At 40.1% G+C, this 24,999-nt stretch overlaps 1 protein-coding gene across 3 annotated transcripts in view; it reads right to left on the bottom strand.

The window, feature by feature from the left end:
* Window positions 1-24,999, bottom strand: part of SPTBN1 (spectrin beta, non-erythrocytic 1) — a 181,037-nt gene that overhangs the window by 127,087 nt on the left and 28,951 nt on the right. For all 3 annotated transcript variants that reach the window (XM_079110171.1, XM_079110172.1, XM_079110174.1), the window contains exon 2: window positions 1,534-1,728. In XM_079110171.1, the coding sequence (XP_078966297.1) occupies window positions 1,534-1,681 (148 nt within the window). In that variant the 5' untranslated portion in view covers window positions 1,682-1,728. The remainder of the gene's footprint in view (window positions 1-1,533; window positions 1,729-24,999) is intronic.

Here is a 24,999-nt window from a genome sequence, read left to right on the forward strand (position 1 = left end):
TCAATCCATTAGTACAAGCCAAAGATCATGGTTTCCATAAAGTTCCATGCTAATGGAATGAGAAGAAAATAAGGCCCCAACTCTAGAGTGAATGACCATCTAATTAACCATTCATTCAAGAAAGATCTTTAAATCACACCACTCAAGGGACACATTAGCCTAAGAAAGCTCAATAATTTTCCTATAGCATTTAGTTGGCTGTATTCTCTACATCCATTCCCCTCTTTCTGCTTCATGTTGTATTCCAAATTTTCTAGCCAAGCTGTCTGGTGGGACTGACCAAATGCTCACTCTAGGAGTGTACCCTGTTTAGATGAAGTCAAAACAGATATCCTGTTCTCCAACGAAGTCAAACAGGGCAATGAGATGACCCCTGGACCATGGGGATGCAGATGTGCCCTTTTCTCTCGGTGTCTGTAAGGTCCTGGAGGCCTAGGATCTGGGGCAGCCACTTTGAGACCACAAGATAGACCCTGATTATAAATGGAGGCTGCACTAACAAATAAAGCCAGAGTGGAGGGAAAGAAACTGGGTTCTGGCTGTACCAATTAAGTCCAGGAGCAGGTCTTGTTAAAAGGTTGATTTTGCCTACCAATTAGTCTTCTGTGTTACTTAAGCCTCTTTGGGTTAGGTTTCCTTTTGTTTAAAATCAAGAGAATCCTGAATGAACATGCTTCATAATAAAATTCTGTTATAAAAAATAATAGAAAAGTGAGCTATTTTCACAGTTAACAGTAAACTTACCTGACTTCTTGTTTATCATAATTAAAGGTATTGGGAGGAAAGCATAAATTTACTTTTCTCATTAGAAACAATTTCCTTTAAAGTCTCAAAAGTACAGAGGGAGGACCTTGAAAGCACTCTAGTTTGACTCCTGCTTTACACATATTCAGTACTGTTGAGTTCTCAGAGTGATGAAACTGCTTCCTGATTTTCAGGGCAATTTTAGGGTGACACACTCCCCACCCTGCCCAGGGTCACTGTCAAAGTATGCTCTAGGTATTCAACAGCAACGAGGGAATAAGAAAATACACTTTCCTACTAGTGTAAATGAACCAATGATAAATCTACCTGTTACAGTATTAAATGTACCCTTACCTAAATATTATACTACTGGTTTTCAGATCTAAAGCCCTTATCTGTAGTACTAACCAACCTTATGCAGTTCAGGTCAGTTAACAGGTCACAGGCACTAACTACACAGGTTATTTCAGATATTTTTGTGTATAAGGTATACTATGTTCCAATAGTTTGAAATGTAAGATGTCAGAATGAAATCTGACAAAGTTTGAGTAGCCCTTTCTGAATTACTATAAAAATCACTCTGTGCTCTGAATTATGCTGGCCATTAGGACGGACAGCTCTCGAGATACAGAACTAGCTCTTTACAAAATGTTCAGCTTGCTCTCATGGGACACGGCTAAGTGGAGATAAGATGATCTGTAAACAGGAGTCAGAACGAGGACAGGTGGACGATTTTAAGGAGGACCATAGGGCATCCTGGGTTCTTGACAGGGCATGACGGGGACTCACCTGCCAGAGCCTTGATGCGGGACCGTTCAAAGAGCCGCGCAGAGCTGTTCTCGTTGTCCCAGTCATCCACGTCCCAGCGGTTGTTGACGTCGCTGTACTGCTGTTGGATCTCAATGTTGTCATAGTCTGTGGCTACTGTGGTCGTCATCGTGAACTGTCTCAGCTGCTCCTCCACATCAGTTCCTTCTTAGAGTTCTGTGAGAAAGAAAAGGAAAAACATATTTAGGTGTCCAAAGTGTGTATATTCCCACAAACCTACTAGGATAAAGGTGAGTAGAAAGCAAAAGAATGAGTGCTTGTCCAGAGTCAAGTCTTCTGGAGTCAAGGCTGGTTTTGAACTTCAGCACTGCCTCTTGCCAGCCGTGTGACCTTGGTCAACCTACTCAATATCTCTGAGCCTCAGTTTCCCAAAGGAAGTAACAAGGAAGATAGTTCACAAGCTGTTGAGAGGGCTGAATGAGATGATGGATTCCCAAAAAATGTTTCTTTCTTCTTTGCAAAGTTTGAACTGCAATTTTAAAACTTTTATTATGGCTATCCCAAAACTATTTGGGGCTTCTGAATAAACATTTTGGTTTTTATTACATATCACCATAAACTATATAATCTTTTAATATAATAATATTAAAACTATATAATCATTTAATCAAATGTTATGTAAAAGAACAAATCAATTTTTCTATACATCTCACTTGTGTATCAGAAAACTGATGCCTAAGATTAAAATATAAGAATATGGCAGTAAGAACAGTATCAGTTTACAGTAGATGCTCAATAAATGATCGTAATTATTTATATTGTTGTTATTAAAATTTCCATGACCAACACCAATAACCACCCCTCAGGAACCAACTGAGGGTCACAGTATTTTTCAGGAATAAATATGACACAAGGATCTGGACCTCAACTTTTGGCTCATCGTTGTCTTCACTTTATCACAGTCCTTCAATGAATGAAGAGAGAGATGTTTAAGTGTAGCCTCTCCCTCAATACAGCCATTATTGATGCAGTCAACCCAAATACACTGAGGGCTTACCCATGCTCAGCACCTTTCCAGATGCCAGGGATAAATAGTAAATAAGGACAGGGCCTTGCTCTAGGAAAGCTCAAGTCCCACTAGGAGCTGGACACACACACACACAGGTAAGAGAGTTTAAAGAAAATAAAATACAAGCAGAATAAAGTGAGAGAGTGAGTAACTGTTTTAAACCTGGTAGTCCCGGAAGTACTGAAATTGAGATCTCAGTGTCATAAAGGAATGAGTCAAGCACAGACAGAGAGGAACAGCATTGCAGGCAAAGGAAACAACAAGTTAACTGCAAATTAAGAGCAGGAGAGAGAAGGATGATTCCTCCTACAGAGGTACGAAGATGTCCCAAGGGAAAAGATGTTTGTTATCCTCCCTCTTTCTTCCCATCCCATCCCTCTCCACATCCTAAAATTCAAAAGTTCTAATATTTTTGTACCTGGATGCTCACTTTGCAAGAGTCTCATCTGATGTGTACCAAAAACATGAACATGAACCATTCAGCAGGCCTCATCACTAGAGAGCCTGAACTGATGCAGCCAGACCTCCACCCAGCCACACAGAAGGACCACTAAGAAGACAATCTGCCCAAATGCCACCATACAAGGAAACAAAGCCATGTGTGCTGAAAAGAAACTTTTCTCCTATTGTACTTCAAATGTACATTTTCTCAAGCTCCTTCCCATAACCACATGTCAAATGCAACCAAATGTCCAGGTTAAATTAAATAATCTGAAATAAACAAAGGCTTAAATAGCATAATGATAGCAAATAATGATATGAATAAAAGCATCCTCTTTTATCATTAGCAGTTTTCTCAGAAGCTAAGAACATGACCAACACATCCTTCATGTTCCTCAGGAAGAAAGCACCGACTGCACCTGACAAGCAGCCCACAACATCTGTGATCAAATGGTCATCATCACATCACTCAAACAGAAATCCTGGAGGGGAGCAAAATTCCCAGACAGACATAACCAATCCCAACCATGTACACGCATTGGTGTATTAACACCTATTTTAGCAATGTATTCACAGAATTCCATTAAGACAAAAGGTTATAGAAAACTAATTCAGTAAGTATATTCTACTGAATGATCTTATAGTTTTAATATTCAGGGTCATCGTCCCCCTTTGAAAAGATGGAAATCAATATTGTTATAATACCATTTGATCCTGGAGATGATTACCTTTCATGACTACATCACAACATCAAAGGCTTTGAGAAAATTCAGTCTTGGAGGAATCTACCTCAGGGGGTAAGAGGATGTGAAGGTGCTACTCATCTCAAATTCCAAAGGTATAGAAAGTGTGATTTAATCCAGCCCAAAGTGAAAGCCAAGCAGTGTCTCTCTCCCAGATAAGTTTTGGCTATTTGGTGCCACCTGCTGACCGATGAGAACAAGCCGTACGGCAGCCTCCAGGACAGCCAAGGACAGCCAAGGCCAGTCAGTGCTCCACCTTCTACCACCTGGTTCTGGAGTCGGCAGACTCAACCCATGTTTGAATCCGTTACTCCCACTGACCCATCCCCAATCACAACCAAAATTCAATACATAAAGTCATTCAGAGAACTTTAACACATTTTTCCCCCTAAGTGTTCTTAATTAATGCTTTTCTTTAAAAGTATTGTGATTATTCCTTAAAGAGGTGAATGGGAAGCAAATGTATCTACCAGTCTGTACAGAAGAAATGTTAATGGTGTAAGTTATTATTTTATTCAATTGTTCCACTCAAGAGCCTAGAATTTGGAGCCAGGCATGGTGGCACATGCCTATAATCCCACGGTGACTCAGGAGGCTGAGGCAGGGGGATCACAAGTTCGAAGTCAGCCTAAGCAACTTAGTAAGGCCTTATCTCAAAAAATAAAGTACTATGGATGTAGCTCAGGGGTAAAGTGTGCCTGGGTTCAATCCCCAGTACCAAAAACAAACAAACAAACAAACAAACAAACAAACAAAAAGCCTCCAATTTGGGGATTGGGATCATTTTTCTCCATTTCTCTCAAGACATTATCAAACAGTTGAGTTTTCACAGTGATGAAACACTTCTTACATTTTCAGAGCAATTTCAAGGTTATTTACCCCCACCCCCAGCAGGCACACAGTGAAAGGGTGCTTCGGGCACTTAGCAGAAGCAAGGGAGTGACATCCAGCATGCCTCAAACCCATCACATCTAACTCACTTTAGCAAGGGGCCATGCCAGCTATCAGCACAGCTTACACCACACATACAGGTGTTCCCAAGAAATTATCCCAGAAGGGTTGCATTTTCCCAAGGTGCTGCCAGCCATAAATCACCAGAGCTAGTGAGGTAATTTGTACTTCTTCAATGGCTGTGGAAGGATGCAGAGGAAAGAAGGGAGGAACTCTGCCGGGCAGTTCCACCACTAGGGAAGCTTGAGAGGACTGTGTAAAGTTGGCACAGGACAGGACACTCTCTCCTAGGAGAAACCGCCTCCAGCACCTCTCCTAGCTCACAGAGGATGGATTCTATATGAATTCGTCTTCACAGTATGAGCTCATTAAGCAGCCCTTGAATGAGTAAAAATTAATACTATCCTAGGTGTGAAATGGGGCAATACCCGTGTTCTTTGCAACTAGGTTTTGAGAAGATAGTTAACAGTGCCTATCCACCTCTATACTTTCCCTGCTCTTCTCTATTCCATGTGTGTGTATAAAAATGAGAAATAGGTAAAAGAAAAAAAAAAATCAGCACCTTCCTGCTCAAATTACTCCTCTCTAATCTTGTGTTCCATGAGTTGGAATCTTCTAAAAGATACAAAGAAACTCCAAGTGCTTTACCTTTTCTGCTTCAATAGCAGACACTATTTTCTTTTCTTTAACTGATGGACCAAGACACAGTGGATGAGGAAACTATTTTCCTAGACCTACAAGGCAAAGGTTCCTAGATTTCTGCCACAGACTCCCACAGGTCATAACCAATAGGAAAAAACCAGAGCATTACTAGTGTTAGAACTCTCACTAGTTCTCTGTATTGGTTGAAATTCTGAAGTCAACATTTGATGCAGCCCAAAGAGAAAATACTTAAGATATTCTGTTACTTCTCAAGATGCCACATTATTTTCTATTTCATACAGGTAACAGATAAACAGGTTTTTATTCTATAAAGAAATCAAAGAGCCAGGTTCAGTGGTACATACTGTAATCCTAGCCACACAGGAGGCTGAAGCAGGAGGATGCAATTTCAAGCTCAGCCTGGGCAAATTAGCAAGGCAACCTCCTTCCTCCGTTGAAAAAAAAATTTTAAGTTTATCCCCAAGCTTCCTTCCAGCACCTCTTCTGATACTCTGCAAAACCTCCATGGGAGCCCACCAACTTCCCTGTGTTTGACTAGTAGGTGCCCTGTGCTGACAACTATTCCCTGGACAGTTAAGTACAAGAGAATACTCTACTCTTAAGGAAGTACATTTTTAGAATTAGCTGCTAATGGATGTGAGCACGTATATAATAAGGTGCATCACACCCTATTAAAATTCAGGTTTCCCTTTTTAATTTAGTCTTTACCCATGAAAATAAATTTTTTTGTCTAAAGTACTAAGATTTCACAAAACAGAGCAACAATAAGAGAATAAATAGAATTTTCACTGGCACTACACACAAGTACACACACACACACGAACACACTAGTTTAATACTCAACCTTAATAAAGGTTCAAATAGATAAAAGTCACCAACATTTGCCAATTCTCCTGAAGGAGAAAAATCAGATGCTGACAATTACTTTGGAAGCATTCATGACCCAGATGTTCTGCAAACACTGAAAGCCCTCCCACCTCACTCATAAAAGACTTGAAAAAATATACACTGGAGTGCTTATGTGCTCTATTTTTTAAAAAAATTATAAAATAAAAATAAGTCTGCTCAGGACTTCGAAGGGACCAGATTAAGTGTCTGAGAACTTCCAGTAATAGTTTTTCAACCCTCTCAACCATTCAGTCACCAGGAAGCAAGGAAGTCACCTCCTGTTCACAATTTGCCTGAGGGATTATACAGCATGTATAAAAATCACCAGTTACCATATTTCATCTTCTTGGTAGGTTGCTAATGTTATAACATACCCTTTCATCCCTATTAACATATGGATTCTATTTGACTGATAATCTATACCTAGTGTATATTCTTCCATTCCATTATTTCACACTTTCTAAAGTTAAACTGGATTGGGTCACATAGCTCTTTATCTCCCATATCTTAATCTCTCATATCTTTATCACTGTTGAATTCGGAGCAAGAAGCATGTAATCTAATCTTTAAAATGCAGAGCTGGTAAGTTAAGCCCTAACACAACTAAAATACCAATTCTTGATGGCTTGCTTGATATGAGGCTCTCCTTGCTTCCTCATTCAGTACTCCCTAGCAACCTTTTGAGGTAGGCAACTATTATTAACCTATTTTGCTAATAAACTAAGGCTTAATAAAGACAAATAACCTATGACTTTGCTAGTGATAACATGGCATAAAGATGAGGAGGGCAAGAGGATTTGAACCAGGTGTGAGCAACTTCAAAGTCCAAGCTTTAGGTAAACAACTCAACCTTCCATCAGAGGCAAAACCCTTCAGTAGGGATCCATATCAGAAAAATAGCTGAAGGACTTAAGGATCTTAAATAAATGAGGACATGGCTTAGCCCTCATCAAAGCCTAATGACTGCCTAGGGCAGCAACTCATCCAGCCAGGTTTCCCAGCCTGTGCTTCCAACGGGGATGATAGCCAGTGGACTGAAAATTCATTTGGGGAGGGGCTGAAAAACTCCTTTGGATGTAAGCACAGATACACAGCTCGTCTATGGTATTTATTTATTTTTTAAATTTTGATTCATTGTACACAAATGGGGTACAACTTTTGTTTCTCTGGTTGTACAAGAAGTAGAGTGGCACCATTTGTGTGACCATACATGTACACAGGGTAATGATGTCTGTCCCATTCTATTATTTAATGTCATGGGCTGGGCAACAGTGTCTAAGGGACTCCTGGTGGGGGATGGGGAAAACAAAAAGCGTGAGGAACCCCACCCAAGCTAAAGGGAAACAGTCATCTCCTTTCAGTATATGAAGACTTGAGAGAAAGCCCTAGAAGACAGGAAGGTGAAGAGCACGGAGGATCCTTTGTGCTGAAGAATCAGAATTTCATATACCCCATCCTACTCCTTGTGCCTCTGGCATAAAACCCCACAATGGGTTACTCCCACAACGCCAAGCATGTGTGCTTTGGAGAAGCAGTGGGGGGTTCGGTCATTGCCCCCTGCCCACAACATTTTCAAAGTACCCACTACAAACCTTCATCCCAACATTCAGAGATAAGCCTTTCCTACCAGATCAGAATGGCCACTGGAAACCTGGATCTACCTCTACAAACAACACAGATGGAGAGGGAGAGTTTTGTTTTGTTTTATTTTGTTTTTAAATCAAGTGGGCAAATTCAATTGGCTTCTACTCTTTGAAGGAACAAAATTACTGTGAAGGAAATTAATTATTTTAAAAGATGTCAGTAGTGGAAAAGACACTGACCATAATTAGTTTATTTTAAGACAGTCCATCAAAAAGATCTTGTCATCAAGGTTTAAGGACATATGTATTACAAGTATTACTCCCAAGTATTAAAGCCAGGCAGGAGGCATGGTGGCCTATGCCTATAAACCCAGCAACCAAGGAGGCTGAGGCAGGAGCAAGTTTGAGTCTCTGTAACTTAGCAAGAGAGAGGGAGGAAGGGAAGAAAGGAAGGAAGGAAGGGAGGGAGGGAGGGAGGGAGGGAGGGAGGGAGGGAGGGAGGGAAGGAAGGAAGGGAGGAAGGAAGGAAGGAAGATAAGAGAAAAGAAAAACAGCTGGGAATGTAACTCAGTGGTAGAGTGCCTAGGTTCCATCCCTGATACCATAAAACAAACAAATGAGAGAAAATGACCACAAATGTACTTCTACAAGGAATGATATGAAACGAGGCATTACTCTGACCTTCCTCCAAGTGCTCCACCACTAAGCTACATCCCTTATATCCGTACCCCTTTTTTAAAATTTCACTTTCAGATAGGGTCTTACTAAACTGCCCAGTCTGGCCTCAAACTTGTGATCCTCCTGCATCAGTCTCCCAAGTAGCAGGAAGATCATAGGACTGCGCCACCAGGCCCAGTTGTACGTTAAAATTTTAAACAGAGTACCTTATTTCTTTTCTCCACCTACATTTGATATATCTGAATTCCAAATACAATTTTACAAGTCCTAATCTTTTTTTTTAAGTCAGCAATTTTGAAATTAGACAGTAGAATGAGAAGGTTGGCTCTGCCAGTGTTCGTTTATAAGCCTCAAGATTGCCTAATATGAGCCAAACTTAAATTGTTAAAAAAATAATTCCCACTAACTAGATGGCTATCCTCATCTACATGGCAGTCAAAGGCTACCTTTGCTTCTGCTCCTCTTACAGAAAAGAGCAATTAAAATTGAAATCATTAACTCTGTACAGGTCTAACACCATGTTCTCATGGCCAAAGTGGGGTTTCTGAGCCACTGTAAAAATTGTCTTATAATTATTTCCAAACAGTTCTAATGGTACCACTGCCAAAATACCAATCCTGAATTTCAGAGAGTTTTGCATTTCGCTGCCTTCTTCCTTATAAAATTTCACAAGTCAGCATCATGTGTGCCTGAACAACAGAGGACCAATAACAGAGTGAGCTTTCTACTTGGAAGCTGACTTTTACTCCTAGAGCAGCCCAGTGCCAGAATCCCCTGTAAATCTATCAGGTGAAAATGCACATCTCAATTACCCCTACAGAATAGGGATTAAAAGAAAGAAACATGTAGAACTGCAATGAAAAGCAACACTATACCAACTGTTATGTCACACACACACACACACACACACACACACATGCACGCACAGGTCAGGTGCCTATATGTTCTATTCATCTTTATGCCACCAGCACCCAGCACAACATCTAAGCCATAGCAAGTGCTCGATTTTTTTTTTCCCCAAAATAATTGTGAAATGAATTGGCAGGTGGCAGGAACCATCTAACTCTGGAACACAATGCTTCTTTCTACATAATATGAATTCCCAGTAAAAGTCTCATTGTTATGTAAGAGGCAGCCTTCTCTATGTAGATTCAAGTAGCAAAAGGTGAATTCTTGTAAGAAACCTGTTTTCACCTGGCACAAAGCATGATGGTTCATATTTATGTAGGAATGAAAAAAAATCACCAATTTCATAATCTCATTTGGAATTGCATTATAACATAATTGTCATAATATAGACTGTTATAAGACCATTTCCCTTTACAAAATGTTCTAAATCCTAGGGTCTAGTGACTACCTAAATTTCCAGAAGTTTAAATTTTATTACTCAAAAATTTTTCAAAGAGCGGTTGGAACAACTCTCATGGCTTGGGTGAGCCCTTGAGTTGCAAGCCTGTTTCCTCTGTATGCTTGATGAACATCCAAACTTACTTGTATATCTGTAATCTTTCAGATCAACAAAATGAGTAAAGGTTGGTGTGTAATACTCGAAAGGAAGAAGTGACATCAACCCCAGAAAAACCAAACATGATCAACCTTCTATTACTAAAATTTGTTTAAACCTAATCACAACCTGAAAGAATTTTCAAATACAAAAGACAAAAATAATAAATAGTGCTTAGTAACATATGCAGTCTGCAATTCATTAGAATCCTGTACGTTAATGGTGAAAGGCTCATTTCCAAAGGTGCTCAATATTAAACTTGATATCAAAGCAAATGAGTATAATGATACAAAGTAAATGTGGATACACTTTGGCCTGAAGAGTATCTAAACACTAATATAAAAGAAATTTTAAAAAATGAGCCAGGGTACCTAAAATAGTGCCACAAGTTTGGGATCATGGAGGAGCTCTAAGGGAGGCTCTGACAGCGAGTAGCATGCTTTAACAGCCACAGGCTAAGGATGTCTACCAACAGCCAGACCATCAATCTAGCATCCAGGCTGGGGATGCCTTATCACATTTCCCAGAAAGTCACAGAACAATGCAGCTTGTCCAAGGCCACATGGGCATGAGCTTAAAATTTTAATGATCCTCACTCTTTTGCCCAAATGACTTCAAAATAAAAATAAGGTCTTAGTAGGTGAACTACTCAGTTCTATTAATAAAAGAAATCAACTTTCCTTATTCCTCCAGCAGGGGAAAAGAGATACAGAACAAGACCTGAGTGCCCAGATCACATCAAATGTCTTTTAAAATTCCCTGGAATGGGGAGGCTGGGAAATATGACTCAGTGGTAGAATGTCTGCCTAGCATGCACAAGGCCCAGAGTTCGATCCCCAGCACCACACACACATACACACACACACACACACACGTGGGGCTGGGAATGTAGCTCAGTGATAAACAGTACTTCCCTAATGTGTGAGGACTGGGGTTCAATTCCCCAAAAAAAAAAAAAAAACAAAGGTGAAAGCCAGGTACTGTGGCTCACGCCTATAATTCCATTGATTATGGAGGCTGAGGTGGGAGGACCGTAAGTTGGAGGTTAGTCTCAGCAACTTAGCAAGATTGTAAGTAACTTAGGAAGACCCTGTCTCAAAATAAAAAACAAAAAGTGCTGGGGATGTAGCTCAGTAGTAAAGTCCCAATTCAATCCCTATTAACAGCAACAATTAATTTGGAAGGACCATATTTCAAGACCAGCCTCAGCAACAAAAATTCCCTGGTGATGTCATTTTGGAAAATGCCTTTTCCAACTAATTGCTCAACCCAAATCAAGCTGATAACTTTGTTTCTCTGAAATGAGTTATTAGTACACAAGATTTCTTCTTCTCCAAATACCTACAACATAACATATACTTTGTTTTTCCTGTCCCCAAATGCCTTCAAAGCAGTCCCTTCTTTTCTCAAAATCAGCAACAGAGCAGAAAAATGAAATGGACAGCAGGGCAATCTGGAACTTTTGCAAAGAACTAAATGCTGTATTTATTCTATAATCCTATGCAGAGAGAGAAATCAGGGGCTGGACATCCAGTAGTAGAATGAATTTTTAATGGTGCCTAAGTGTTATGGATTAAACTGTGTCCCACCCCAAATTCACACGTGTCTAACCCCCAATGTGACTGTATTTGGAGACAGAGCCTGTAGGGAGAGAAGTTAAATGATATCATAAGGATGGGGCTCTAGCCCAGTGGGATTGGTGTCCTCATAGGAAGAGACACTATGATCTCCCCACCCCACCTTATCTGCACAGGAAAACCAGGTGAGGACATGGCAAGACTGTGCCCATCTGCAGGCCAGGAGGAGAAGCCTCCTCAGAAATGGCCCTGGCAGCACCTTGATCTTACACTTGTAACCACCAGAACCATGAGAAAGTAGATCTCTGTTGTTTAAGCCACTCAATCTGTAGTATTCTATATGGCAGCCCAATACACCGAGTGAGCCTCAAAGCTGTCTTCTGTGCCATTAAACCCATTGAAATTGGGGAATTTCAATTCACTCAAGGACCCTACAATTTAAGGAAGGCTTTCCAATCTCATGAGCAATGGCACTGCTCTCTCTCATACCTGTGGTTTTACAGATAAGGACAACAAATAAATGAACCAGGTTAGCTTAAACTTTCTCAGGGAGGACTCTGCTGAAGTCCCCAGGGCCTCCTGTTAGGTGCTCTTGTTGGCCTGGGTTTTTTAGTTTTTGTTTGTTTGTTTTTTATAGCCAGTACCACAACAGTATATAAATAATTACCTATGTAATTATTTGTTAAATTACCAACTCACCTTATATACTGTACTCTCCACGAATTATGAGGTATTTCTCTGTCTTTCATCAACACATCCCTAGATTCACAGTGCCAAGCACACCAAGAACAATGGGTAAACATTTAATAAATAAATTTTATAATGAAAAATTTCTCAGCTTCAAAGAGTATTAGAAGCACTTCCCCTACCAAGTCTTCTACTATCAAGAAGAAAAAAAAAAATCTCTATTTCATCCAATGTTAAATTTGTCTAAATGTAAACTATAAATATTAGAGAAAATGGAGAAAAAAAATCTGACATAAAACTGGGATAAATTTTTTTTTCATTTTTTATTTTTGGTACCAGGGATTGAACCCAGGGGCACTTAACTGCCAAGCTACATATCCAGCCCTTTTTATTTTAAGTCAGGGTCTAAGTTGCATGCCTGGTGGTATAAATGCTTACAAATCAAGAGTTACCTACATTTCATTTTATTTTATTTTTTTTGCGGTACTGGGGATCGAACTCAGGGCCTTGTGCTTGCGAGGCAAGCACTCTACCAGCTGAGCTATCTCCCCAGTCCCATTTCATTTTATTTTTTAAAACTAGATTTGAATTTTTACTCCCCTCACTGACAAAGGGAAAACTTCAAACAGCAACTTCAAATTTGAGGTTCATTCCTCAAGATAAACTTTCACTGCTGGCTGAACAGCCATACACAGACTGGGTGCTGACCTGAAGATTAAAGGATGGGGCAGATTCATAATACAGGACCCAGGTCCAGCCAACAACTTCTTCTCTACCTCAGCGCACTTAGCACAGCAAAGGCCCCAGCATGGAGAAGGGACTCACAAGTGTTCAAGCTTGCATATGGTCCTGCATTTATATTTTAAGACAAAGTACCCAAAAAGAAGAGATAAAAACTGATAGCAAGTCTCAGAAAGGATGGCAGGCGCACAGTGAAGCAACAGAAGGCAGGACGATAAGACACTTCGTTTTTAGAAACCAAGATAAATTGCCCCAGAATACCAACCAACTCAAGAGTGTCCAGAAGAGGGCAGCCAGGCTGTAAAACACCTAGGAATCCCAGCCCAGGAACTAGCACCACTCAGGGAAAAGCCCAGAAGAGACAACAGTGCAACCATCTTTTAGACAGCAGCTTCAGAAGTCCTCATGGAGAGCTGGCAGACTCCCCGGCAGGTGGCACAGCAATTTCATAGTGGCTCAGGGTTGGGAGCTGCTTTCTCATGAAGTTCCCCAGAAATGCAGGCAGGGTTGCCCACGGAGGCAAACCATTTAACAGGGTAGTTACAGAGGGGGCTGAGTACTGTGCAGGGAGCTGAGCTACATAAATTCCAAGATCCCTTTCAACTGACAGGCCTCTCTGATTTGATTAACCACAAAGTGTTCCCCATTCTTGCAAATCAACATAACAGCAAATCCACAGTACTCAAAACTCGGTTCCCAAGGTGAGTGTAACACTCTCTCTAATGGGGTTCAGAAAGCATTTCAAACAAATGGTTTTTCCATTCCTATTTTTAACTGAATCTGTTAATCATAACCATTCTTTCTTTGGGGCACTTTCATATTAAGAAAACCTTTGTATTCCTTTTATAAACAAAAGTATTCTTCAAACATTTACACACATTTTCACTGGGTTTCTCAACCCCACTGAAAATAATGGCGAAAGTTTTTGACATTTTTATGAAAACATATAAGTCTACCACTAGAAATATTTATCACTGAAGTAGTTATTTTACTTGGGAGTTTTATACTTTTTAAGTATCATAGCTACTGAGAAAAACATTTGTTGATTTAACAACAACAAAAAATCCTTCTAATTAGAAAATACTGCTTATGCTAATGTGACTTCTCAAGTCATCAGGGATACTGAGTCTGGGATTTTGTTCTTGCAAAAGATAAAGACATTCCTACTCAGTAGATATAAAATTACCAATGTTTTCTTTAATGATGTAATAAAGTCATGGAACATGAGAATGTATAAAGACTGTGCTTTGCATGTCCTTTGTTTACGCTGTTTACATGAGAGCACTTTGCCTCTTCAGGTTGGGGGACAGAGATGGCCATATCTCAGAAAGTTGTTTTCCTAAGAAATTACTCTGATCACCTGTCCTGATTTTTGCTCTAATAAAACGGATGTGACCCAGTCAGTCCCACCTAGTGCATTTACTGAGCAATGTGTACACACCAGCATTAACTGAACACCAGCAATGTCCTAACACAGTGAGGGGGATGCCCCGAAGGGGAGCTGGTGGCAACTAAGGGACCACACCAGAAGGCTGCAGAATTTGCTTTGTAATGGCTTGGTTTGTTATTTGTTAATGCAGTTCCCAAATGACTGATTTTCTAGAGACAGAATCACCAAAATATTTCTGAGCAGAGTAAACTGACATATGTGGAAGCTTCAAGAAAGTATGAAAGAGTCATTCACTGAAACCACATTCAGCTATGGGAAGGTAAAGAGTTAGGCGTTTAGCACGTCTTGGCCAGAGGTGGGCTGGTTTTGCTTTTGGGCAAGGGGCCTATGTTTTGAATAGTGCTGAGTTGCTTGCTATATCCAAAGACTAGCAAGGAAAAGGCCAGTTTGAGAGATGAGGGGATAAGAACATGAGTCAAAACAGTGACCTGGGCCCTGGGTTTGATCCCCAGCACGGCAAAAAAAAAAAAACAAAAAACAGTGACCCACAAGTCATTTTCATGTGCATGGAGATTTCTTATTCCTAACCTTGGGTACACTTTCAAATGCTGCTAAATTCTACTATGCCAGGAAAGAGGCTGGCTACACAGCAAGGAGCACTGGCTTTCTTCTTTCTCAGCACCACAGAGGGAACATGCAGCAACTCAAGAACATTCTCCCCTGAGGTTACTGCCTGATGTTAGCTCAGGAGTCTGTGACAGGCTCATTCTCAGGGAGAGGGCAAAGCCAACAAGGATCAGCCCTCTTCAACCAGACTGCTCACCACTCACACATTCCAGAAACTTCCATCTAGATGCTCCAGAACGCTTTTGCTAAAAACTCAAAGGGCTTTAAAAAAGAGGTGAGGTCAATCCCTTCCACGTTGCCTCAGTGCCCGGTCCAAAAATGAGGGAAAAAAACAACCCCAGGAAAGCCAGAGTTTGCCCTTGGTTTGGTACTGAGATAGATTTTTCATTAACACATCTCTTCTGACTTTGGGGTAAGTTCGTTAATCTTTCTCTACATGGAGATACCTTCAGCAGGAAAAGCAGGTAGCGAGCCATCACCCATGCATGCACAGCCTCAAAATGTATTCACTGAAGTGGATATTTATTTATCTTCCTGAAATGGCAGGAGGTATCTTCCATTTCTGCTGGCTGTTGCCAGAAATAGACAGCTATGTCAGGAGCAGCCCTTCCTGATGTAAACTGACCCCTCACAGAGGAGGGGGTGGGCAAGTAAAGCTAGACCCTTCTGACAGCCTGACCATTCCCACAGCACTAAATTGACGCCAGCTGCCCATTACAGTCTACATTCCTTAGGTCCTGTAACAGGCTCCTGACAAGACTAACAAATCTTCATTGGCTTCCAGATGATGGCAGGGCCGAGGCCTTTGGGACAAGAAAGCAGAAAATCACTGGCTCCCCATCATAGCTACAGTCTTGAATTCTTATGGAAGGGGGGTTGTATACAGGGATAGGGTGTCATTTCAGAGAACAGTGAGTGTTTTGGATAAGGAATGATGAATTCTTTGATTGACATCCAGAAAAGAAAAATATACACACTCTTGAGTTTCGTATTTGGAGATGGATTCTGTCATTATTACAAGAATAAAAAACAGGTCTGGAAATGAACCAAAGCCCTTTAATCCAGTCTTGCTTTACAATGCAAATGTTTTTCTATCAAATATTCCAAAATATGCTAATCATCACCTGCAACAGAAATTTTCAGGGAGCTAGAAATACTTAACAAAAATGTGATCCATCTTTTCTCGCAAAAGAAGTCTCCATGTACACAAGTTATTTCATATTTGGGTTCTGGCTTCCCCTTCTCACAGCTGCAGGCTCCTCCTCTATTCTCCCCTCTCCCCAGAGGCTCCAACCCCTAGATGGGGCTAGTGACTCTCCAGTGCCAGCAAGGGACACCCAGGTACCACCCTTCCATCAACCCAACCACCACACCAAGGAGTTAATGAGTAGAAAGGTGAACAGGTAAGGAGGGCATTCTAGAAGTCTTCAAAACATGAAGTGCTAGTATGGACCCAGCCAGGGTCTACGAAGTCCCTCCCCTCTTTCTAGATACCACACATGCACACCATGCATTCAGCCAGGTTAGCATTTAATGGGTTTAAAAGATCTTTAATGGATTTGGTAGCATCAGAAATGATCATTTATATCAAACACTGCCTAATTTGCACTATTCCCTAAAGGGGAGAAAAGGAGTTTCTACAACAGAGTTGCCCAGCTATGCTGAGAAGCTCTTTTGTAATAATAAGTACCTCATGAAAGTTGCCATCTCAATTTAGGCAATTACAAACCTATTTGTTTCTGGAAGAAAAAAAATGGAGCACTTGAGGCTGTTTCTCAGCCTGGAACTCCTGTGGGAAAAGGAAGGGCCGTTTCCAACAGGGTGTAAAGGCAGGAAGGTAAATACTCCTCCCTGTCACTGGGGAACCTAACCGTCCTGCTCTCTGCAGCTTCCTGGACTGGCCCCTTGCAAGACAGTCCACAGGCCTTTTGGAAGGTCACCAGAGATCCCTTCCAGAAGCAGACCATCCCATATTTGGGTCAGTATGAACAAGGAACATGGGACAAGTCACCTAGGTGCCCAGGGTCTCTGTTTCCTGTCTGTAAAGAGAGAGCTGGCCTAGAACAGTGTTTCACAACCCTGAGCAAACATCACAAACACCAGCGGGGATCCTGTGACTTAATTAGCTTGGCTTGATTATAGCCTGACTCAGTGACCATGAAGATCTTTAAAACATTCAGCCAAAGGCTGACAACTACCAATCAAGTGGTGCTCCGGCTAGTTTATACAAAACAAAAAACTTCGTTAATTCCCAAATACCAAGGGAATCACTGTACATTCACCCCCACTCACCCCCTGACTATCCACCTTAGCATGGTGAATCAGTACAGAAAAGGTATGCTCATCACCAAGTTCATCTAAGCATGCTGCCTGGTTCTGAGAACACTTGAAGCACTGAGTCTGAAGCTTACATAAATGATCTAGAAGCTTCCAGACGGCTCTAGAATTTGGACACTATTTGAGATTGAGATTTAGATTTTTTTTCCCTCTGCTGTGTGAAAGATGAGTCTCACAATAAGATATCTTAGACATAAATTGTTGGCTATTTAAAATAAACCTTCAGCCAAGAAATGTAACTACTTGCCATTTTTTTTTTTAAGAATGAAAAACTGCCTAAAACATTCTTTCACTTCCTCACTTTTAGTAGACAACAGACCACAGAAAAACACAAAACAAACCCTAAGAAGTGAACAATTACTATCACAAATAGTGAAAAGCATTACAATAGCAAGATGCCAAAAACACTGATTACATTTCAATTACCATTTGCACTTTCATCTGGAAAACATACCCCACCCCCCCACCCACCACTGGAAAGCACCCAGTGCAACAGCTGCACCGCCTTTTCAACTTTCACAAACACGGGAAAAGTTAGCCAAAACGTGGGGCTGGCTGGCATCCAGGGGTTTATTATGATGTACTATTAGTCCATAGTGAGAACTGTGGGCTAAAGCAAGGGGGAAAGAGAAGTAACCACAGGGACTTCATAACCGTGTGCAGATGTGAAGGTTTCCGAAGCTTTATCTGCCAGAAAATGCATTCCATATTACTTCCACTACCTGAGGCCTTTATCAGTTTAATTAGATAATTGCAAATGTTGTGTTTTTAGGATATCAGAGACTTAACTGTGAAACTATTTTTCTTATGTCAGTGCCTGGACCACTGCTAACATTTTAATATTTTTCACATGTGAAAGCAAACTGGACGATTCGCTCCCCCTTCCTCCACTTTTTAGCAAGTGCTGAAAGCAATACAACAGGCCAAAAAAGAAAATAAAAGTCACCTCCCTTCACTATGTCCATGTCTCATCAAATCATTTGTGGTTCAAAAGTCCCTCACTTTTAGTACTTCATGAATGTTGTGTCTTTTTGTTTTTTTAGTTTATATAAGCCAAATGGACTGGTACAGCCTAAGCACAGACTTTTCAATCTCGCGAATCAGTAAATGAATGAAGGGACTGATGTGGGTTTCAAACTTTCATTTAGTTAAGTAAGGAATAAAAATGAAAACACACACAAAAACCTACCAATATTGCCATTATTTTACAGTGAAGAGCCTAAATAAGCAAAGGATCACCATCATTAGAACTGAAAGATCAATCCTTCCAGAAGAGGCCAACTGGTAACCTACTTCAAGGCTTCTGCTGGGGACAGTGATTGCCCCAGGACACTCCTGACTCCACAGGTACAACAGAACAGTGTGAGCTAACAGAAGGAACTTGCCCAAAGTCGAAGAGGGAGTGGAGTTAAGATTTGAGCCCAAGTGGTCTGAGTCTATCCTGTGTAGTCCAGCACACTCCACACATGCCATGGGTGGCTATCAAAGCTAAATAAAATTAAATGAAATTTAAAATTCAGCTCCCAATCACACTACCCATGTATGTTCAGAAGATACATGTGGCCTGTGATGATCAAACTGAAGAGTGTGGATATACATCATACCCGGCATTACAGAAAGCCCTGCTGGAAGCACTGATCTATGCTCTTAGCTGCCCCTGTCTTGCTGCCTCTTGCTCTGAGTTTGCTTCTAGACCCTGAAGTTCCATCTCCATGCTGTGTCCGCAACTTAAGAAAATATAACACAATAGGCTTTTCAGGCAGGGCTCTCTAACACACATTCTTAAGGCAAAAGGTACTTAGAACAAGTCGACAGCAGCTTGATTCTTGATGGACTTCCTCAACAAGTATGCCAACTAGAAAGTTTGGGTTTTTTCCTTTGTTATTTTCTACTCTTCTCTTGGCAGGATGTCGGAGAAATGGTCTCTTTCCATGAGGTCACTGGTGTATACTTGCACCTGTCCTGCTGTGCAGAGCTGAAGCCCTATATTTATGGATTTTTCAGCAGAGTTCAGCCAGAGGCTAGCCCTTCCCAAAATCCAGTTCCCAAAATATTTGCAGATATTTTTCAAAATGTAGGAAGCATACAAAGTTCTTTCTGTAACCCAAGAAAAAAGTTTTTTGTTGGTTAATTAAGGTGGCCTTTAAATTCTGTGGCTTGGAGGAAGATTCAGGGCGAGTTGTCCTTGGGAGCTAACAGTGAGTAGTTATGATTTCTACAATTCCCAATTTAAAAAAGCAATCATTAAATTTCAATTATGTAAGGGTAACATATCAAGCCATCATTCACTATAACATCTGAATTCAAATGACCAACTTCTACTGCCAAGTACTCAAGGGGAAATGAGACCCGGGACAGGTAAACTGCTGTTAAAAAAAAAGGACATTACTAGCATGGAGAGGCAGTTAATAAAGAGGTAAGCAGAAAAACTCCTTGGTAGATGGAGTGAATCTTGGGGGAAGAAGGAAGGTACTCAAGCAATCTTGGCGGCAGACTTAACTACAACAGTCACCAATTTGTTTCTTATGGTGGTTGGATTATCCAGTTGTAAAATAGTTTCTGTACTTGTTAAACGAAGTCAATATTAAGATCTATAACAAAATATATTAATTCCTTCACTTCCTCTTCTAAGCCAGACATTTTTATGATGTTCTCAGAGCGTCTAGCTGGAATTCAAAGGATTCCTTGAGTGGACATGCATCCTGTGGGTCGACAAATTTTTCTGGCACCATTTAACAATAAAGGAAATCAGATGTGCTAGTTGGGAAGGGGACAGGCAAGACCAACAATCAGGAGCATACAATGTGCATGAACGTCACATCCTCACGTTCCACACTGCATGTTGATCTCCGTTTGCTATTTCCTGAACAACTATTTCCTTAAACATATACCAAAGTCACCATTTGGAACAGTTATGCTGCATTCTGTGGAATTCTATGAATATACCACAATTTATTTGACCAAGTCCCTACTATAAGCCACATAGATATTCGCTATTTTCAACAATATTTCCATAAGCATGACAATATCATTACAACCTTCATTTTTTTTTCTTCTTTTTTTCCTGGTATCAGAGATTGAACCCAAGAGCACTTACCCACTGAGCTACATCCACAGTCCTTTTTTATTATTTTAATTAGAGATCCGGGTCTCACTGAGTTGCTTAGGGCCTGGCTAAACTGCTGAGGCTGGCTTTGAACTCCCAATCCTCCTTAGCCTCCCAAGCTGCTGGAATTACAGCACCACCATGGCCAGCTCCATTTTCTTAAATTAAATTTCTAGAAGAAAACCTAGTACCCACAGAAATAGATCCTCTCACCAGCACTATGTGAGAGGGTCTGCTATAATTCTACCCCGAACTATACATCAAATATAGGATTAAGATCACTATAGTCTCTAAAGGAGTTCATAGTTACTTTAATTTGCATGACGGCTTACTAGTGATGATTACTATATTTTCATATACTACATAGATCATTTATTTGGGTATGTTACTAACACTGCTTTCAGTTTATGTACCTGCCAAACAGAAATAATAATGGAATCTGTATCTCAAAAGAACTGTTTAAAGGATTAAATGAGTTAGTTAATACATGCTTCTAGCAATGCATGGAACACAGACGAATTAAAAAATGTTCCCTACTGCTGTTATCTATACTTTTTTAATGTATTTCTGATATGGGGAAGAAATCTTCCTTTGGGAACAACAGAGCTCACATTGGTTACTTTCTGTGAAGAGCAAAGATGAAATAATCATCACTCCACAACAAAGAACCACTGTATGTGCCCAAGTATAATTCTAGAAAGGGGTCTCCCTCCCTTCATTTTGTCAACATGTCCACTAGACTACAGCTATTTTTCTGTGCTATAAATTTAAACACTATTATCTTTTAATAATAACAATTTTAATTAACAGTACATTCTTTGATTTCTTTGATTTACTTGCTATTAGTAAAGGAATTACAATTCTCCCAAAATTTTTAACAGAAAACAAATCCCAAGAAGGAGTTTGGTTAAATAAATCATGATACATGTAATATGTAGACATATGCATTAAGTGAAAACAATATTTTATGTGTCTGTGTAAAACATGGGACAAAGCTCAGACAAAACTGCTAAAAACAAAGATGTACTTTTTGCTGGAAAACATATGTATGTCTGAAATAATATACGCCAAAATATTAAAAGTAGTTAGCACTGGGTAGTGGGATGAAAGATAACTTTAATTTTCTTAACTATATTTCCCTTAGTTTCTTATACAAAAAACACTTTATTTTTTGAAATGACAAATTTTTAAGTGTTTGTACAGGTGGGATTCCAATGCAGTTCAGTTTTTTGGACTCAGCAGAGTCGCTTGGCAAGACCGAGCCCTCTTGGATAACAAAGTTCTCCCCAGAGGAACATTCTTAGGACAGTTTGGGGGCGAAGCATCTAAGGGCTCCTTGAGCTCTGAACCCGTGCTTCCTGTCTTCTCATCCTCCTGGAGACAGGTAATGGCCTTGAGATGGCTTTGTCCCTTGCTCACCACCCATCAGAGATGACCCAAGCTTTCAAAACAAAGCATGGAACTGTTGGATAAGCACACATGTCCAGCTTTCCTCCAGTTCCACCTGCTGCCACAAACCCTCATGTCCTTACCCAGACTCAGCAGGCCCACTGAAATATCCTCCCTCATGCTCACTCAAGCTCACTTCCTCCCGGGGTTCCTCCCTGCACACCTTTGTTCCCCCATCTATCCCAGCGTTCTATACATGAGTACAGTTGCTGACCCACTCCTTTGAGCAGGTTGGATGGGTTACAAGACAGCTGGGGGTGGATCCAGTAGAAAAGTCCAGAGAGGACTGGACTTAGGGCATTCTTAAATCAAAAATCAGCTTTATTTAGGCGAAACTGACATACAATGTACTGTGCATATATAAATTATATTTTGAGAACTTTTGACATATATATACAACCATGAAACCATCACCACAAACAAAAAAAATGAGCATATTCATCCCTCCAAAAAGCCTTATGCCCCTTTGGAGTCCATTTCTCCTAGCCCACCCACATATCCCCATCCCCTCCCCTGACAATAATGGACTTACTTTGTGCCACTACAGATTAGTCTGCATTTTCTATGTAAATGGAACCATACAGTTTGAACACTTTTTTTATCTGGCTACTTCACTCAGCATAATCACTGAGATTCACTGAGGTTGATACATATAGGAATGGGGCATTCCTTCATATTCCATTGTATGCTCTAACAGTTCATCCATTCATCTGAGCTGGACATTTGAGTTGTTTCCAATTTGGGGTTACTACAAATAAAGCTGCAGTGAACATTTGTGTACAAGCTTTTGTGTGGATATATATTTTCATTTCATTCCTAGGTTTTCTAAGCAAATATCTAGAAGTGGACCTCCTGGGTCATATCACAGGTCATATTAAGACTGCATGGAAGGGCATTCTAATTCAAATTCTGTTAACAATGGGTGGAGAAATACTTAAATATACCAGGGGAATAGCCTCTTAAAAGAATAAGTCCTTGTATTAGGGATGCTGAGTCATCTTACAATGGGAATAATTATTCTCTGTGACTTTAAAAATTCAATCTTCACATTTCAAGTTTTTTGAATATGTCATGCCTATATTAATTACAGTTATATAAAAAGTTGTGCTTTGCCTGCTGTCTGGGTCTACTACATCGCACCTTATGCTTCTCAGGATTTGGATAGTACATTAATTGCTTCTTTCTCTGTGGTATTATGAAAACAATCATGGCACTGAGATTATATCAAGAGTCTTGAAGGATTCTTTCTTTGTATGTGTTCCAACAAAGGTAGTTACCCACTCATGTGACTTTGGGGAAGTTATATTAACTTAATGTGTCTCTGACAGTCACCCTATCATCACCCACAATGAGATGGAAGATTTCAAAGGTCTCCTGTTTAAGAAGTTACTCAGCAATAACAACATGAGCTGTTGATGGAAAAGCAGTTTCACATGCAAATATCCATCTTAGCACTTAGATCCTGGATCTCTCCCCCAACTTCATTCTAGTTAAATTCAAAACACGTAAAATAATACAGTTTGTAGAATATATATGTAAAAGCAATCCAGAAGGCAGAGGAAATTACAAGAAAATCCAAAACATCAAGACACGCTCTTTCTTTCTATCTAAACTTTAAAAGGTTGGGTTTTCTGGTAAATACTGTATTCAATATTTTGTAGGCACATTAAGCTACACAATTGCAATTTTCTAAACACAGTTTTAAAAGAACTGAGTATAATAGCATAATAGAGCTAAAGAGAGGCTGACAGTTTTTATTATTTCTATTAACTTTTCTGGTCTAGTTTATACAAGCCAATAAATCTCATTCTTATTCCACATGAAAAGAAAGGAAATCCACCCAGTAGTCACTCACTGTAGGTTTGGACTGTCTTGGCTGAAGACACAAGACACGTGTCCATGTGTCCTCATGAAGACTGCTGTAATTTACATAAATGTTCCAAAACCAAACCTTTTAAGTAACAAAACCCAAATCCCATGTAAAATGTTACCAGCCTGCCTAAGTCTGGAGCCATCTATGTAGCAGTAAGTCAGGCAGCATGAATGAAAGTAGGTCAGACACCTGCCAGGAGGTCCAGGGGATGTACAGCCTTTGAAACAGGTGTTGAGTAAAACTCCTGAGATCAAAGAATTCCTCTTTTAGGAATCTAAGGGTAAAAGGTGAACCCAGATAAAAATTAGGTGCAATGATGCTCACCACTGTTTTTATAGTAGCAAAAAATCAAAGACAACCTGAACTTTCAGTAGTGGAGGACTGCATACCAACTTTATACAGTCATGGAATGAACAGTGTCTTCACAAAAGATTTCAGCGTGGATGCAGCTAATAATAAAATGAGCATAATTATACAAAAACATAAGTATGGTGTAAGTATGTGAATGCAGACCTGTGAGCAAGTGTGGGTTCATCAGACCAGGAAGAAGTTATCATGAAATGTTAACAAGGGTTAGCTTTGGGATTACAGGAAAATTCTTCAATGTATTAATTTCATAGTAAGAAATTATCCTTTTTTAATTACAGTAATCTTCAAAGCAAATATTTTCAAAGTTGTTTGTTAGTTTGCTTTTGAGAGCTGGGACTGAACCAAGAGCCTGCAGTACGCTAGGCAAGCGCCCTACCACTGAGTTACACCCTCAGACATTTTCTGTGGTTAATTTTGAGATGGGTTCTCACTAAATTGCCCAGGCTGGCTTTGAATTTCGTGATTCTCCTGCCTCTGCTTCCCAAGTAGCTGGGATCACAGGCATATGCCACCGTATTCAACCAAGGCTTGCTTTTGTTTTTTTTAAGATCTTAAAATACCTCATTTCTTCAGGAACATCTAAGCAACAAAATATGTTCACCAGTCATGCTGAATATGTTTAACAGGAAAAATCCAGATTTAGAGAGCAGAGAAATAAAAATTACCCAAAAGTAATTCTTTAAGTCATATGATTTTCAACAGGACTAATTTAAACATGTATGTCTATAAAGCATTTAAAATATGATATTCAGGGGCTGAGACTGTAGCTCCATGGTAGAGCACTTGCCTAGCATGCATCAGGTCCTGGGTT

Source organism: Sciurus vulgaris (genome assembly GCF_902686455.1).
Source record: "Sciurus vulgaris genome assembly, chromosome: 14".
Lineage (NCBI taxonomy): Eukaryota > Metazoa > Chordata > Mammalia > Rodentia > Sciuridae > Sciurus > Sciurus vulgaris.